General features: G+C 35.8%; 2 protein-coding genes across 2 annotated transcripts; both read right to left on the reverse strand.

The window, feature by feature from the left end:
* Window positions 1-501: 501 nt before the first annotated feature.
* Window positions 502-5,669, reverse strand: LOC112057481 (dynein regulatory complex protein 9-like). The gene is made up of 7 exons (XM_024097954.1): window positions 5,564-5,669; window positions 5,325-5,487; window positions 3,796-3,942; window positions 2,569-2,674; window positions 1,841-2,035; window positions 1,184-1,315; window positions 502-693 (listed from the first exon to the last, which is right to left on the reverse strand). The coding sequence occupies exons 1-7, from the start codon at window positions 5,667-5,669 to the stop codon at window positions 502-504; spliced, it is 1,041 nt and encodes a 346-aa protein (XP_023953722.1).
* Window positions 5,670-8,838: 3,169 nt separating this feature from the next.
* On the reverse strand, window positions 8,839-14,710 carry LOC112057487 (dynein regulatory complex protein 9-like). Its single transcript, XM_052888183.1, has 6 exons — window positions 14,676-14,710; window positions 13,763-13,833; window positions 13,075-13,240; window positions 11,670-11,775; window positions 10,766-10,960; window positions 8,839-9,696 (listed from the first exon to the last, which is right to left on the reverse strand). Exons 1-6 carry the CDS (start codon window positions 14,708-14,710, stop codon window positions 9,481-9,483), a joined length of 789 nt encoding a protein of 262 aa, XP_052744143.1. The 3' UTR covers window positions 8,839-9,480.
* Window positions 14,711-16,319: the final 1,609 nt, after the last annotated feature.

Consider the following 16,319-nt stretch of genomic DNA (forward strand, 5'->3'; position numbering starts at 1 on the left):
ATTAACGTACAGCGAGGCAGGTCCTATACAATAGTTGGTCTGAGTAGTTACATGGTTTGCCAGGTTGGTTAGCTACCGCCGTATCAGCCGTATCAATGATACGGGGCCCCCGGACTACCTTAGGGGCCCCCTTACGTGTGAAAGCCAAAATCAGTAAAATGTTGGTAATAGCAGTAATAGGTAAAAGTATTTTCTTTATTTTTTTTTCTAACTTACAATCTTTTTTTTCCCTGGTCAAGCGTGCGCCTAACATTTGGAAACATCCTACTTATGTTAAGTCACTATTATATTTATTTTTGTTATTTTTTGAGAAATCATTACCTACCCTTCATTTAGGCCTCCAACTAACTTTGATACAGAGCCTGTCCGCACGGTACGCCACTGATGGCATATAAACTCTTAACTTATAAAAATTAAGGATTAACGAAGTAAAACAAGAAATTAATGAAATAATTATTATTAAATTTTTATAAATTCTAAATAACCTTCAAAATTAACTAACTACTTCTTTTTCTTTTCGCCCTTCTTCTTAGCAACCTTGAATGGCCCAAGTTGTTTGCGTACTAATAACCCTCTCCACCAAGCCTGAATAACTATTGCAGAGTCCGTCATAGTTTTTACATATAAACGTGCCTTCTCACGTTCTTCTTTGAAAGAATTCCATGCTTTCATTGCTATATCATGTTTTTCTATCTAAAACGTTAAACATCATATGAAATTAATAATTTTTATAAAAGCTGTTTGTTAACCTTTACGTGGCCGAACATTTTGCCTTGATACCTTATATTATTAAAATATTATATAGCTTGTAAGAAATGTAAGGTTGTTGGTTAACCAAATAAAAAAAAAGTGAATTATTTTACCAATAGGCAGGAGCGTAGCTACCGCGTAACAATGATACGGGGCCCCGAACTACAGGGCCCCATACGTGTAAAAGCAAGATTTGTAAAAAATATTTACAATCCCATTACTTAATCTAGTGGTGTTTCCCGAAAAAAAAACACACATAAAAACCTGCAGAAATTACAAAAGCAATACTTTATAGTGAAAGAGTTAGGGTAGAGTAAATCAAAAACTAAAGACATTTTTAGGATCTAGCCTATTGGGCCCCAACAAATTTTGATACAGGGCCTCTCTGAGGCACGCTGCCTCACTGCTTATAGGTATAATTCAAAATGGGTACCGTATCTTCCAAGTTGATTCGTTTGTCTAGCATATCTTGGTAATCATTCTTCTTGATTTGTATTTTTAAATCTAAGTTTTCCATATCTTTATCATATTTATTCATCCACATCTCAATCTTTTCAAGAGTTTCCTAAAATGACGTATATATCGCTAATCGCTTAGAAACTGTTATACAGGGTGCTCGGGAGTAATTGCCATAACTCTAGAGTATATTCTTTATGGAAAATTAATTAAAAATGTCTAAGGAACATGTGTGTTATTTATTGTATGTGTATAATTTAATATTTTCGGATTAAAAAAAGATTTCTTTTGTAAATAGATCTTAAATTGTGTCCCATAAATCGCATCCTTATATTATGACCTAGCCAAACTTATTCATTGATAAATATCGTGAAGTAGCTCACTAGTGAAGTGCGGAATGCCAGTTGCAATATTGTGTAGTTATGAGATCGATCGTGAGTGACATGGATAGTCGGAACTATTTGAATAAGGTACTTTGTATAAAAATATATAAAGTTTTTTTTAGTAAAAAAAAAATAGTTATGAAGTTCTCTAAGTGGACTCGTCAACAGCTTGAAGTTATGGGAATTACTCCCGAGCACTCTGTATATATCAATTATCACGACTATTTAGAAAAAAAATAAATATCAATTACGTTAATGGTAATATTGGTTAATAGCTCCACTTCACTATGAACTCTCTGTTCATAGTAAGCCCTCTGTTTATAATATTCTATGATGGTTGTTGGTGTCGCTTCCACATTTTGAATTTGTGTTAAATGCTGTTCAGTACGAGCATTTTGCCAATAATCAACGTACCTACTACGGATTTCTGCATTAAGATTAGCATCCTGAAAAAAAAAACAATATTAAATCAACGGCATCATAAACCCATATTCGGCTCACTATTGAGCACGAGTCTCCTCTCAGAATGTAGATGGGTACCTATGTTGGTTTCCTCACGATCTTTTTCCTTTACCGTTTGAGACAATAGTATATAGTTTGTACAGTTCCTACACACACAACTCGTCAATAACTCTGTAGACAATATTTAGGTAGGTAAGTACCTAAGTATTATGTGTTTATATAACTTTCGTTGTTTAGTAAGCGACAAAATGAATAATATCGTTGGTTTGAGACACGTGATACTTATGTAATTTCTTAGTTATAGTTATAATTTAGTAACTGAAAAGTTGGATGTGTGAATGTCATGGGATATGTAAACTCAAAGGCACAATTATCCGCCCACTTTATTATAACACGAGTATTTTAAGATGGACGGATAATTGTGCCTCTGAGTATATTTTATCCCCGTATTCTCACGGGAACGAGAACTACGCAGGCAATTTTTAATAACCTATGTAGTTGATTTATAGATACATACTTCGACTTCAGCTCTGAGTTTATCAATTGTACTGTTAGTATCATAGATAACTGTTTTTATATGGTTACGTTGTTGTCTCAATTGTTTGTTTAGTTCACGACGTAATCTGTAATAATCAATTATTATAGTATATATAATAAGTAAAATAAATAATAAGTAATATATAAATGTAAATATATAATAAGTAATTGTTACGTAATTAGTCTTTATCTTTGTATGTACCTACATAATAATAATAATATATTAAAAGTTTAGGTAAAAGCAGTGGCGTAGCTTGTCTTGCAGGGGCCCCGTATCAAAATTAGTTGGGGGGCCCAATAGACGAGCGGTAAATCCCGAAAATCTCTTTAGCAGTTTTTTTCTTTGGGAAGCACCAGATTAAGAGAGATTGTGGATTAAATTTTACTAAGTAATTTTTGCTTTCACACTTAGGGGGCCCCTGTAGTCCGGGGGCCCTGTATCATTGATACGGCAGTAGCTACGCCCCTGCGTAAAAGATAAATTACTAAAAAATTAGTTACATAAGTAGTCTAAGTACCAAATTAGCACTTTAAACAGAGAAAAAAATTTAGAGATACCGAAAAAAAAATCGTGTGTTTTATACCACACGACTGAAGTAAAACTTCTTTAGCTCTTCCCTCTTCCTCTCAACGTCCGTTCGCTTCGCCCGATTACACTATACGTAACGTTTTCACCAATTTACTGCTCAAGTCAAAAGTTTTGTTTCAAAAAGTTTATGACGTATAAGACTTTGTCGCGACATAGTATTAGATTGAAAAGATCCATAAATCGATATTATTATTAGAGTACTTTGTACCAGCGCCGCCGGTGCCGTTGACTTGCAGACTCAAAACCTGATGCCACTGCTTCTCTTTATCATTGTGACCATGTGTGTTTTTCTTTTGAGAGAGAATATTGTGGCCACTCTCCTCTCAGACTGAGGGGTTAGGCCAATATTTTACCACGCTGGCCCAATGTGGATTGGCAGACTTCATACACGAAGAGAATTAGGAAAATTCTCAAATATGCAGGTTTCCTCACAATGTTTTCCTTCACCGTTTGTGACACGTGATATTTGATTTCTTGAAATGCACACAACTGAAAAGTTGGAGGTGCATGCTCCGGACCGGAATCTGCAACCTTCGAATCAAAGGCAGAGGACCAGAGGTCATATCCACTGGGCTATCACGGCTATATATTATTTTATTTGTTATTATAAAAACTTACACTCTGTTCTTAGATTCCGAATCAAGGATGTCCTCGCGATATTTGTCTAAATTAACAACTTTATTAACATTATCTTCTAAAGCTTCAAATGTGTTGCTTCTTATAAGAGATATGTAAGTATCCGTTAATGCCATCATGGACCAACTTCTGTGTTCAAGAATAAAATTGCATTGAAATTCATATTGCATTTTCTTCTATTTCAATAGTTCTATGTAAGGTGATTTCAGACTAGTGTATTTTTTTGCGGTCGTTTCAGCATACGCGCTTACACACGCGCTACATTACGCATTTCAAAAAACCGGACCCGCTTAAACCGGTCATATTTTGGCGTGTTTGCTCGAACTGGAGGGCTATTCTGTAACTGTATAAGTATGTTTTGTATAACTCGCAAGTGCGTGTTTCGAATTCACCTCTATCTCTCTCTGTCTAACACGATACTATAGAAAGAGAAAGATAGAGGTGAATTCGAAATTCGCACTTGCGAGTTATACAAAACATCATTGCAGAATAGCCCTCCTGGTGGTGGGCCCTCAGTATCTCTGGGAGGTGACATTCGCGGCTCGCGCTTATACGAGTTTGGAAGCGCGTCAAAGCTCGTACGAGTTGAGCGTATGCCAAAAGGCGCCTACATGAGCTTCCAAAAACGAGCTCATACGCGCGTATAAAACGCTAGTCTGAAAACGCTCCAAAAGTAGGATATTGCGACAATCTGTAGAGCTCGTGCGGATTAATTGACACCTGGTTCGAATGATGTTTGTTTGGTTGTGTTTGGTAGCCAGGTTTCAAGTTAATGCGCACGAGTTATAACTTTATGGAACGGCTGAACCGATTTGATAGCAGTTTCATTCACAAACCAAAAAGTTACATTGGAAAAATAAACGACATTATAGTCTCGCACTTCGGTCTATTTAGCTGAAAATATACGTATTATACAGAAGTGAATGAAATGCTGTTCTAGTTATTATTTCCATGAATACATCTGATGTATATAAAATGCTTATTATTATGTAGTTTAACTTGTCTATACTTAATTATTCAATTCCGTAGGTTTACTTCTTAAAAGACTTATAATCCAATCACTTGGTCGCTAACTATGGGATATGTTTTCTGTGCTATGGGCCTCATAAGAAGGCTCAGAGTCAGCGGGCGATGGAACGAGCTATGTTAGGAGTATCTCTGCGTGATCGAATCAGAAATCAGGAGATCCGCAGAAGAATCAAAGTCACCGACATAGCTCAACTAGTTGCGAAATTGAAGTGGCATTGGGCGGGGCACAGTTCGAAGAGCCGATGGACGTTGGGGTCCCAAAGTGCTGGAATGTCGACCCCGCACTAGTAAGCGCAGTGTTGGTCGACCCTCCACCAGCTGGACTGACGACATCTAGCGAGTTGCAGGGATTCGCTGGATGCAAGTGGCTCAGTATCGTGATGTTTGGAAGTCCCTACAAAAGGCCTATGTCCTGCCGTGGATGTCATTCGCCTGATATGATGATGATGATGAATCCAATCAAAATTTTCAGTTACCTATCCTTATCAAGTTTTTTTAACTTATACTCGTTACAATCCAGTTTATTAGAATCAATTTCGTCTAATTCATCTATCACTTTGGGCACTAACACTCCATATTTTAATGCTAATAGCAAACCCATATCAGATTTTGTCTTGATCACTCGTAATTCATTGTTACATTCCACTGTAAATACATAAAATTGTTAGGACGGATGAAAAAATAAAAATAAAGCTGAAAAAACATGTTTGATTGATTTTACCCAATATGCGGATTTCAATTATTGCATCTTCTAATATTGTAGCAAATAATCCTGCTTGCAAGAAAGACAAGCTAGAACTATAAAGTATTAGGATTAAAACCTTCATTATAACAATATGTTAAATGTTAATATGTAAAATATAGTATAATTATTAGTTGCCTAAAGTTCAGTGGCGTAGCATGCTTTAGAGGGGCTCTGTATCAAAATTAGTTGGGGGGCCCAATAGACAAGCGGCAAAGTCCCAAAAATCTCTTTACGGCGATAGCTACGCCCCTGCTATGGTTATACTATTTATTAATTAGTACAACCTTGCTGCTACAGGTGTAACTACTTTATTTTCTTCTTCCTCCTTTGGAAATTGAATAGCACTTGTTTGTACTATTCGTGGTGTAATGATTCTAGTCTTTGGTGTAGTTTCGATGTTTTCCTATAATAAAATATTGTCCATATTAGGTAGGTATACTAGAGAACTTTATAAAGTTCTCATCATCATTACGGCCAATGTGCACAGATTATAAATAGTCACTCCGCAATAGACGATAGCTTGAAATTATTCAGAAAACTAGCGAACTACCGCGACTTCGTACGTGTGAAATTGTTTTTAACCGACTTCAAAAAAAGGAGGAGGGTTTATGTTGTTTGTTAATACAGAGTTAAATTGATTTCGAATATGAAATTCAGCCCAACCGGTATAGTAGATACGGCGTAAAGGAGTAACAAACATACACACTTACACAAACTTTCGCCTTTATAATATTAGTGTGAAGTGTGATGTGATGATGTGACGTGATTGCCTACATATTTTATGACACTCCCATGTTATGCGGGCGATGGGCGGAAAAACTGTGCGGGTGTGACATCGTGCGTGCGGGGAAGTAACATGCATCAGTCGTAGGGTTTTCATTCATAGCTACACGCCCCCCGCCGCGCGCGCATCGTCGGGAGTGTTACGAACGAATTTACCAAGCTGTAGGTAGGCAACAAAATTTAAGTAAGTAGGTAATTAACGTACAAGTTTTATTTCACTGCGTTCTTCCTTATAAACATAACCGGAACCCCAGTCACCTTTTACGTGGCCACGAAGTCGTAATGGCATATTAAAAATAAGATTAAAAAAAAACTATAATAGTAAAATGCAAAATATTTTTTGTCATAAATCATTAATTGAACAGTTCTATTGATGTCAAATTGATGTTCTTTTTTAATTAGTATTTTTATGTGTTCGAAATAGGCAGCAACATTTCTGCTAACTCCAATATTTATAAGCTCTCAGAATACAGAAAACCACCAGAAGGAGTGATAGCGCAAAGAAGTGAAGCCATTTCAACTACACATTTTACGATTACTCACTCTGTGTTTGTCGTGTTGTTTGACGTGCTATACAGGTGACAAATTTAATTAAATTAAGCCGTCTTGTGCTATTCCTTCGTGTAAAAATGCCGTTGGTAAAAAAAAGAAACTGAATAGGATCACATTTCACGTGTAAGTAGCACAAATAAATATTCTTATGATATAATAATGAATAATTTTTACGTGAATTTAGTTGTCATAGAAACCGATGACTCCATTTTGTAAGTGTTGCCAATGTAATTGTTTTGATTTTCCCTACTTTTAATTTCAATTCAAGGATTTATTATTTATGTAAAATATTAATCAACTAAATAGGTAGGCATAGGTTCCGGCAATTAAGTTGAAATAAAATTGTGGTAATCAGCGCAGATAAAGAAAGTGTAAAATAATCTTAAAGCTTTAAAATTTTACAAATAACAATGGCGTGCTATATTATAATAAGTTCGTTCGTTCTTGTCTGTTTGTGTGTTTGTTTGCACATTTGTTTGTTTTCGTGTGCTTGTTTGGTCTTTTGTTTGTTTGTGTACCTACTTGTTTGCTTGTTTGTTTGAGCAAGAGGATTAAATAAAATATTTTTATCTTCAAAACACATTCTTAAAAGATATTAAACCAATTAAATGGCCTTATTTATACTTGAATTTTAAGAGACATAAAAATTAGAGAAATAAGACGAGATAATAATAACTGTGCACGCGATTGAAATACATATTTATAATAATAATATAATATAATTATATGGAATATATAAAATTATTATTGTAAATATGTATTTCTTTAGTTTGTTAGTTAATAAGTTTTATAATAACCGTCATATTATATCTATTATTTATTTGTCCTTGTCTTAAATTTTTTAGAGTTCATTTTCTTGCTGACTCTTAGCAATCACTAGAAAACCGGTCCCACTGTTTTTATTGTTTACCATACAAGTTAACATTTAATGTGATGAACTGTACACTTATTGTTTTCCTTTTAACATTATTATTATTTGACGGCCGCGTGGCGCAGTGGGTAGTGACCCTGCTTTCTGCATCCACGGCCGTGGGTTCGATTCCCACAACTGAAAAATATTTGTGTGATGAGCATGGGTGTTTTCCAGTGTCTGTGTGTATTTATACATTATCTAAGTATTTATATGTAGTATATAATGTATGCTTACTTTGGGGCTAGATAGTGATGTGTATTGTTTAAGTATATTTATTTATTTATATTTATTATAATTTTTTACCACAAAATAGGGAAAAATTTAACAGCCTCATGTACTAGCAACATTACGCGGGTGATAAGTGCGACGAGTGCAGGCTGTTGTGTACAATTTTTGGACACACTGCGCACTATAGAATGACATCTAAACGTGGCTTCTGGTGGTTTTCTATATTCTGAGTATAAGCTGTTTGAATTTTCAACGTTTTATCAAGGATGATAATTATTAGGGCGATTTATACCATAGATAAAAGATTAGGGCTTTTAAGATTAGACCTAGACTCCGGGCCACGAAAGAAGTCCCGCGGCTATAACCTTAACTGAACCGAGCAAAATGAATTTTGGTATAAATAAATAAAATGGAACCTTGGAGCAAAACATAGGGTACATTTCGACCCTAAAATAAAGCCACGAATAACGTGGCTATAGTTCCTAGTGTACAGTTGTCCGTTATAGTGAATTTTCTAAATCGGTTCAGCACATCCAGAGATTATTCCCTACAATACTACTAGCTAAGCATAGCATAATTTCTTATAAGCTTTGCTAAAATTCAAGAAAAAGTGTATTCAAATAAATGAGGAAAATAATACTAAATAGATACTAAAAGTTCTTTATTTATTATATACAAATTTCGTTTATAATTTCGTGTAAAAATATAATTTCGTATCCAGAAAAAAAACATAAAAAAAAACATATTTTGAAAAAAAAAATTCAAATACCATTCCTTTTGGCACAATCAGGTAAATAAATCCCAGTTGGTTTCATCCATGTAACCTAGAAACATTTAAAAAATACATGGTATACCCATATCCCGCTCGGTTTTTTTACGTCGGGAGCGATTGGTCCTGTTCAGTGGCATAGCGTGCCTTCGAGGGGCCCTGTATCAAAATTAGTTGGAGGGCCCAACAGACGAGCGGCAAATCCCGAAAAATCTCTTTAGTTTTTGATTTACTCTACCCTCTAACTCTTTCATAATGTAATGATTTTTTACTTTTGTCACTTCTGCAGTTTTTTTGTTTTGTTTTTCCCATGAAGCACCACCAAATTAAGTATCTAGTATTATAGATTTCTTTTGACAAATTTTTGCTTTTCCACGCAAGAAGCTCTTGTAGTCCGGGACGCCGTAACATCTTATCCATGAGAATTTTCCAACGTAAAAAAGGGTGGTGTGTTTTGAAATGGAAATTACGTCAAATTGTCAAAATCAATGTCAAATTCGAATATCTTTGAACAGCACGCTAATCAGTGGTCCATTTTGAACTCCGTCAACAGATTTGACTAACAACTTAATAATTAGAAAAAGTGGCCCCTTACAATATTCCAATTGGACTAATATAATCTTTGGTTCCAATGAAATATGCATTGTTTTATTTTTTCTTTTTGGGTTTTTCGTTAGATTTGGCCGATACTGCTTTCTTCTTAGTAGGTTTGTAGGGACCTAACTGATTTCGTACAAGCAAACCTCGCCACCACGCTTGCACTGTAATAGCAGACTTGGTCATCTTTTCCAAATACTGACAGTTGGCCTCCCGCTCATTTTTAAAATCTATCCAATTCTTTGTAAATTTTTCGTGCTCCATTATCTAGAAGTTCAATTTTTATTTTCAGTTATACAATACTTGTGGACTTAAGCAACTTTGTTTGTAGTAGCGGCGTGAAGGAGTAACAAACATACAAAATACAAAATTTCGTCTTAATATGGTTTTGCAACCGATTTATTTAATTTTTGTTAACTCATAACTTCATCATTTATTAACCAATTTTGAAAATTATTTTTTATTGAAAGAGTAGGTATATATACTTCCAGATTGGTCCCATTTAATTTTTATGAAAATCGGTTTAGTAATTTTCGTGTTAAAATCAAAAAATCAAAATAACTGAAGTCGGTTTCATTCTTATGTTAAAAAGATTATTATAATTTCGTTTTTAGCTTTAATTTTTCTAAATAGAAGTAGAGTAGTCTTTTTACCGTATCCTCAAGGTTTTTATTTTTTTCTTTCATGCTCTCGAGATCCTGCCTCATTAATTGGATTTTTAAATCCATGTGTTCCATGTCTTTCTCGTATTTGGCCATGCATTCTTCTACCTGTTGGAGTAGCTCCTGAAAAAAAAATAATATATATAAATATTTTTGTTACGATTTTTTTAATTTTTAACATTGTCAATCATCATCATCATCATCATCATCATCATCATTATCATATCAGCTGATAAACGTCCACTGCAGTACATAGGCCTTTTGTAGGGACTTCCAAACATCACGATTTTGAGCCGTCGTCAGTCTAGTTGGTGGGGGTCGACCAACACTGCGGTTTATAGTGCAGGGTCGCTAATCTAGCACCTTGAGACTCCAACGTCCATCGACTCTTCGAACTATGTGCCCCGTCCATTGCCACTTCAGCTTTGAACTGTGTCGGAGTCTTCAGACAGTGCGTGTTGCCAGTTGGTTCCGAGACATGGTCGTTAACTATAGACCTCCTAAGAAATCTCAGGTCACACAACAGGCTTATGATAGGAGTTTCTCTGCGTGATCGAATCAAAAATGAGGATATATGAACTACTTGCCGTGGCAACTTCACCCCACAATAACAGCAACCAATAAGCTACCAGCGACAAACAAATACATAAGCTGCATATAAAAGCGATATTAACGTTTATATTAATATTAGTAAGAAGCTCGATTTCCGTATGGACGTGTTGCTCCTGCTCGATCCTCTGCTTAAACTGCTGGATCAATTGTGCCGGGACTATCTCCTTGTCGTACATGGTCAGCAAATGCTGCTCGGTGCGCGATCGCTGCCAGTCTTCGACGTACCGATCTCGGGCACCGGCGTTTAACTCCCCATCCTTACAATGAAGGTAAATCGTAATCAGAGTACGAAATTTCTAAGCTGTCTTGAGTAAATAATTGATTTATCGATTACTAGTAGACGCCTCGCGGTTTCACCCGCGTGGTTCCCGTTGCAGTAGTAATAAAATATAGCCTCTATCACTCGGAGATAGAGGCTATATTTTCAGGTTCAGTAGTTTCAGGGTTCAGTAGATTCTATTCGATACAAGCAAACAAACATATATTTCCTCTTTATAATTTATGTATAGATTTACCATAAAAGACAGCTCAACAAACTTCAACGATCGTAAGTTCAATAAAATGTTGTTTGTCTGTAGATTTAGTTGACCCTCACGAAGACGTGAATGTATGCGAATTAAAATGTATGGAAATTGATATGTCACTGCTACTGCTGTGTGGTAATTAGTCAATATAAATGGCTTAGCTACCCAGGGGCTAGGCGGTGCAATGTCACAGGGGCCCTCAAGCTCAAGTGACCCTCTTATCCTTACCAGAAAATCGCAATTGAAGTGACCTTAGAAAATTAAAAAAAAAAAACTGGTGAATATTTTTACTTGATAAAACCTAACCAGTTAAGATGGTAGTGGGGCCCATTTTGTTATTATCAGCAGGGCCCTTGTTTACCTAGCTACGGCACTGGTCAATATGACATTAATAATTTATATATAAAAAAAAAAAAAGATTTTAACGAACGTAGGTACTTACATCGACATTGGCTCGTAGTAACTGGATTTCATTATTTTTCTCGTAACAAACAGATTTTATATGATTCCTCAGTTGGCGAAGCTGCTTATATAAATCCCGTCGCAGCCTTAAATAATTACCAATGTAAATATTAAAACAATACGGTAGTTTGACTTACTTAGTTTTTGTTTCTATAACGAACATACAGACAGACAGACAAAAATTTACTGATTGCATTTTTGGCATCAGTATCGATCATTATTCACCCCCTGATAGTTATTTTGGAAATATATTTCATGTACAGAATTAACCTCGCTACAGTTTATTTTAAGTATAGATAGATAACACATGCGAAAATATAAATAGAAGGGGGTGAAATAGGGGTTAAAAGTTTACATCGATTTCCACGCGGACGAAGTCGCGGGCGTCCGCTAGTCAGAAATAATTAAGATAGCTCACACTCTATTGTTTCGTTCATCCTCAGTGATGCGAGAACGATGCTCGTCTCTCTCAACCATTTGGTTCACGTAATTTGACAGACATGGGTAGTCTCTTCCAAGACATAGGTTGCGATAAGTCTCACTTATGACTTGAAATACACAATTTCTGCAAAAAAATCATGACGTCACGTTAACAATAAACCTTACCAAACGGAGTGTTTGACAAAATTATATGGTAATTAGTTTGACGTTTCATGACATCAAATAACATCGTGACGCCACAAAATGAACGACATTGTTTTTGACGTTCAGATAAATTTATTAAATAGGTACTTACCTGCATAATTTTTAACTTTTATTAATTTATATCGATGTATTTCGGACTCTTATTCCTTGTACTACACGAAATTTTATATTGTGTAGGAAATAGAAGTCTGAGACGGGTATGACGTCGCTCGATCTCGTGTTGGCTCGTGGCTACGCTAGGTGGCGCGACTTGTTTCCGTAAAGAGTAGGGATTTAGGGAGGGGTAGCGATCGGTTGGCGGGAAAGACTTGCGACATAAGGTGCTCGTCGTACGGTCGGCTTTAGTATACTCGTGGCTTGTGGCGTTCGAGCCGTCCACATTTCTTGTTGTGTAGTTCTTTATGGTAGGTTCTCTCCCCGCTTATCCTAATACTTAGGATTAGGATAAGCGGGGAGAGTGACTTGAGTGGAAAAGGGGAGTGTTTGTTAACAGTCAAAGGCACATTTAATCCTACACACAGCGTTCACAAGTGCGTGACTCCACTCAAGACATTCTCTGCCATTCTAGGGTCTTATTTTAGTTATAGTTTGATTTGTTAATTAAGTTGTCCTGACAAATATTGTGAATCATAACCGTTGTTCAACATTGAATTTCCCTTTTTTTTTGCTAAAAATTGTTTAAATTTTTATATGAGTAAACTACCCTATTATAACAGTTCCTATTAAACTAGGTATATTACCTATCCGCCTGTAGTTTGTCTAGTATATTCTTCACACTGCCAAGTGTTTTTAAGTTTATATCCTCAGTTTTGTATTCATTTGATATTTTGACATCAAATTTGTTGGCGAGCAGCACATCCAATTCTAATATTGTCTTGTCTATACGAAGTGAAGTGTTGCTAGCGTCTAAAAATATTTTAGAATTTAAACTATTGTGAGTGTTATTCATATTAATTGATTATGAAACACGGCTAAAACTCAGTTTGGATCGTGCCTCGATGCAAGAACCAGCTCATGACTAAGGGCCCCGTATGGGTTCGTTCCAATCTCACCCGATGGTAGGTGATGATGCAATCTAAGATGGAAGCGGGTTAACTTGGTACGAGGATGATGGAAATCCACACCCCTTTCGGTTTTTACACGACTCCGTACCGGAACGCTAAATCGCTTGGCGGTACGTCTTTGCCGGTAGGGTGGTAGCTCGTTGTTTTCTCAAGTGCCTTTTTTAAATTTCGTCTGTCTGCCTGTTTGCTCAGACTATATGGAATGACTGTACCTATTTTAATGTGACTTTCACTGGGAAACAGAGAAGGTTTTTCAGCAACTTACCTGCTACTTATTACACCGGAGAAATACATGGTTCCTGTGGGATTTGTGATAAATTTCGCGTGAATTTCACGCGTACTAAGTACAATGAATCTAACTCACCTAGAATCCGTAACTGCGGGATTAAATCCTCTAAAATCGTAGCGAACAAGCATGCTTGCAAATACGGCAACCTGAATTAAGCATACAAATTATTGCAATAGGTAATTAATTGCGAAAGTAAGTCTGAAACAACTTCCCAATTACCATTACACCAAAATGAATTTTGGTGTAATGGTAATTGGGACCTTGGAGCAAAACATAAAGTACTTTTTGACCCTAAAATAAAAATAGAAGGAGGTGAAATAGGGGTTGAAATTTTGTATGGAAAGTCCTTTATTTTTAGGGTTACAGTTTTATAAATTTGTTTATAAATCATAAAAATAATACGAAATATAACGTGATTCAAGAATTTTTAAAATTCAACCCCTAAAGTGGTAAAATAGGGGTTGAAAGTTTATATTGATTTCCACGCGGGCGTCCGTTAGTACATAATAAAATGCTGATAACTAGTTACTACCAAGAGATATATTACATTGTATAAGTCATCCACAACAGTTTAAATTATGACTGAACAAATGCATTGAGTGAGGTATGATGGCGATGTAATTGTTAATTTAAGCTAACAATTAATGTTCTCATGTTAGCGATTATGAGGAAATTAAAAAAAAATCTGTCTCATTTGTCCAGTGGTTAGTCTTAGGTCCTGGGTTCGAATCCTTGATCGGGCAATCTACCTAATACTGGATTTTTCCATTTTCAAATAGACAGTCACGTCTACAGCGCGCTTTTTAATATTTCTCAGCCCGGAGTTGGAAAGTTGGCATTACCGTTACGTATACGTAGGGAAGCCTGCCGGGCAATTCACTAACTTTGGCGTATGTTATCTACCTAATAGAATTGACATCAAATCATTTTTAGTAATCCATAAAGCTTTCTGTAAACAAAAATCACAATGTCAACTGGGAAATGTCACCTTCCCACTCTTTGATATCCACGAAGGGTTGTCATTAGGCACCGGATTATATTTTATCAGGTAGCATTCATAAACAGTGAATACGAAATCATACGAAAATTCGAATCCATTGACAAATGTTAGTGAATTGGACTGGTGACCCTGTATGACGATGTATGTAGTAATTTCAGTAGGTACGAACATGTTATGTTGATCTTCATCCATCAATATGATATGTTCCTAAAACAAAGGTTCATAAAGAATATAATTACGCAGAGTAACCCAACCAATAATATTGGCTTTGTTCTGTTATTTTCGTTATCAACCCATATTCGGCTCACTGCTGAGCTCGAGTCTCCTCTAAGAATGAGAGGGGTTAGGCCTTAGTCCACCATGCTGACCCAATGCGGATTGGCAAACCACATACGATGGAGGTTTCCTCACGATGTTTTCCTTCACCGTTTGCGACACGTGATATTTCATTTCTTTAAATGCACACAACTGAAAAGTTGGAGCTTGCATGCCCCGGACTGGATTCGAACCCACACCCTCCGATCCACTGGGCTATCACGGTTGTTATTTACATAGAGATAATATGTAAATAGCGCTGCAGCAAACACTGTAGCATTATGCTGAGGCAGCAACCTTTTTAGCTGATGTAATATTGTAATTAGTAGTATATAAGTTAGATTAATAACAATTAGAAGAGACCGCACACCAGGGAACCAAGCTTTGCAAAGTCACCATTCAAGGTGTGTGGTCTCTTTCTAAAAATTTATGTTTAATTTTAATCTAGTCTTATGTTTTTGTGTTTTTTTTCCCTTTTTTATATTTAGGTAAATTGTTTGTGTACTCAGCTAAATAAATCATTTATTATTATTATTATTATGTAAAAATTACTTTTGATTTTCCTTTATGGTGGTTTCGTACGCTGCCACTGAAATCGCTCGCACGTCCCCAAGAAATCGTGTCCCCGGTTATCACCACGTTTCTTTGCATAGTAGTAAAATATTATCAAAAGTAAAAATTCTAAAAACAAAAAATAAATATATTAATATAAAAATTTATAAATTTACATGTACACATAAAAACTTCTAAAATGTCATGTCAGCTGACATACAATTTTAAGTGTTAATATTACATTTTCGAAAAGGTTTTGTTGGTTCATAGACTACGCAGAGGCAAAAGTATGACCTATAGCATATCAACAGCACAACCGACCTCGGCTACGGCACAACTTGCCCCAACGTGAGGTTGGTAGTGCCTTGCCGCCGCAGCATATAAAAATCACTTCTTTTTCAAAAAATGTGAAAAATCTGACAGTAAATTCGTATTCGAGACTAAATTTGGTTTAGGATGAACCACTACTTTTAGACATAGTACTTGTATAATTCGAATTATATGATTTGTCAAAATCGGCACTTTCAGCCCCGCTCTCCCGTACGTGCCATAGATATAATAAATAATATTTATTTTCCAATATGTGGGGTAAATTCCCCCAGAGAATAAATTAGTAAAATTTTTGTCTATCTGTATGTTCGTTATAGAAACAAATACTACTCGACGGATTTTAATGAAACTTGCAATTATTCTTCATACTCCGGAGCAGGTTATAGTATACTTTTCATCACGCTACGATCAATAGGAGCAGAGCAGTGAAGGGAG

This window comes from Bicyclus anynana, chromosome 21 (genome assembly GCF_947172395.1).
Source record: "Bicyclus anynana chromosome 21, ilBicAnyn1.1, whole genome shotgun sequence".
Classification (NCBI taxonomy): Eukaryota; Metazoa; Arthropoda; class Insecta; order Lepidoptera; family Nymphalidae; genus Bicyclus; species Bicyclus anynana.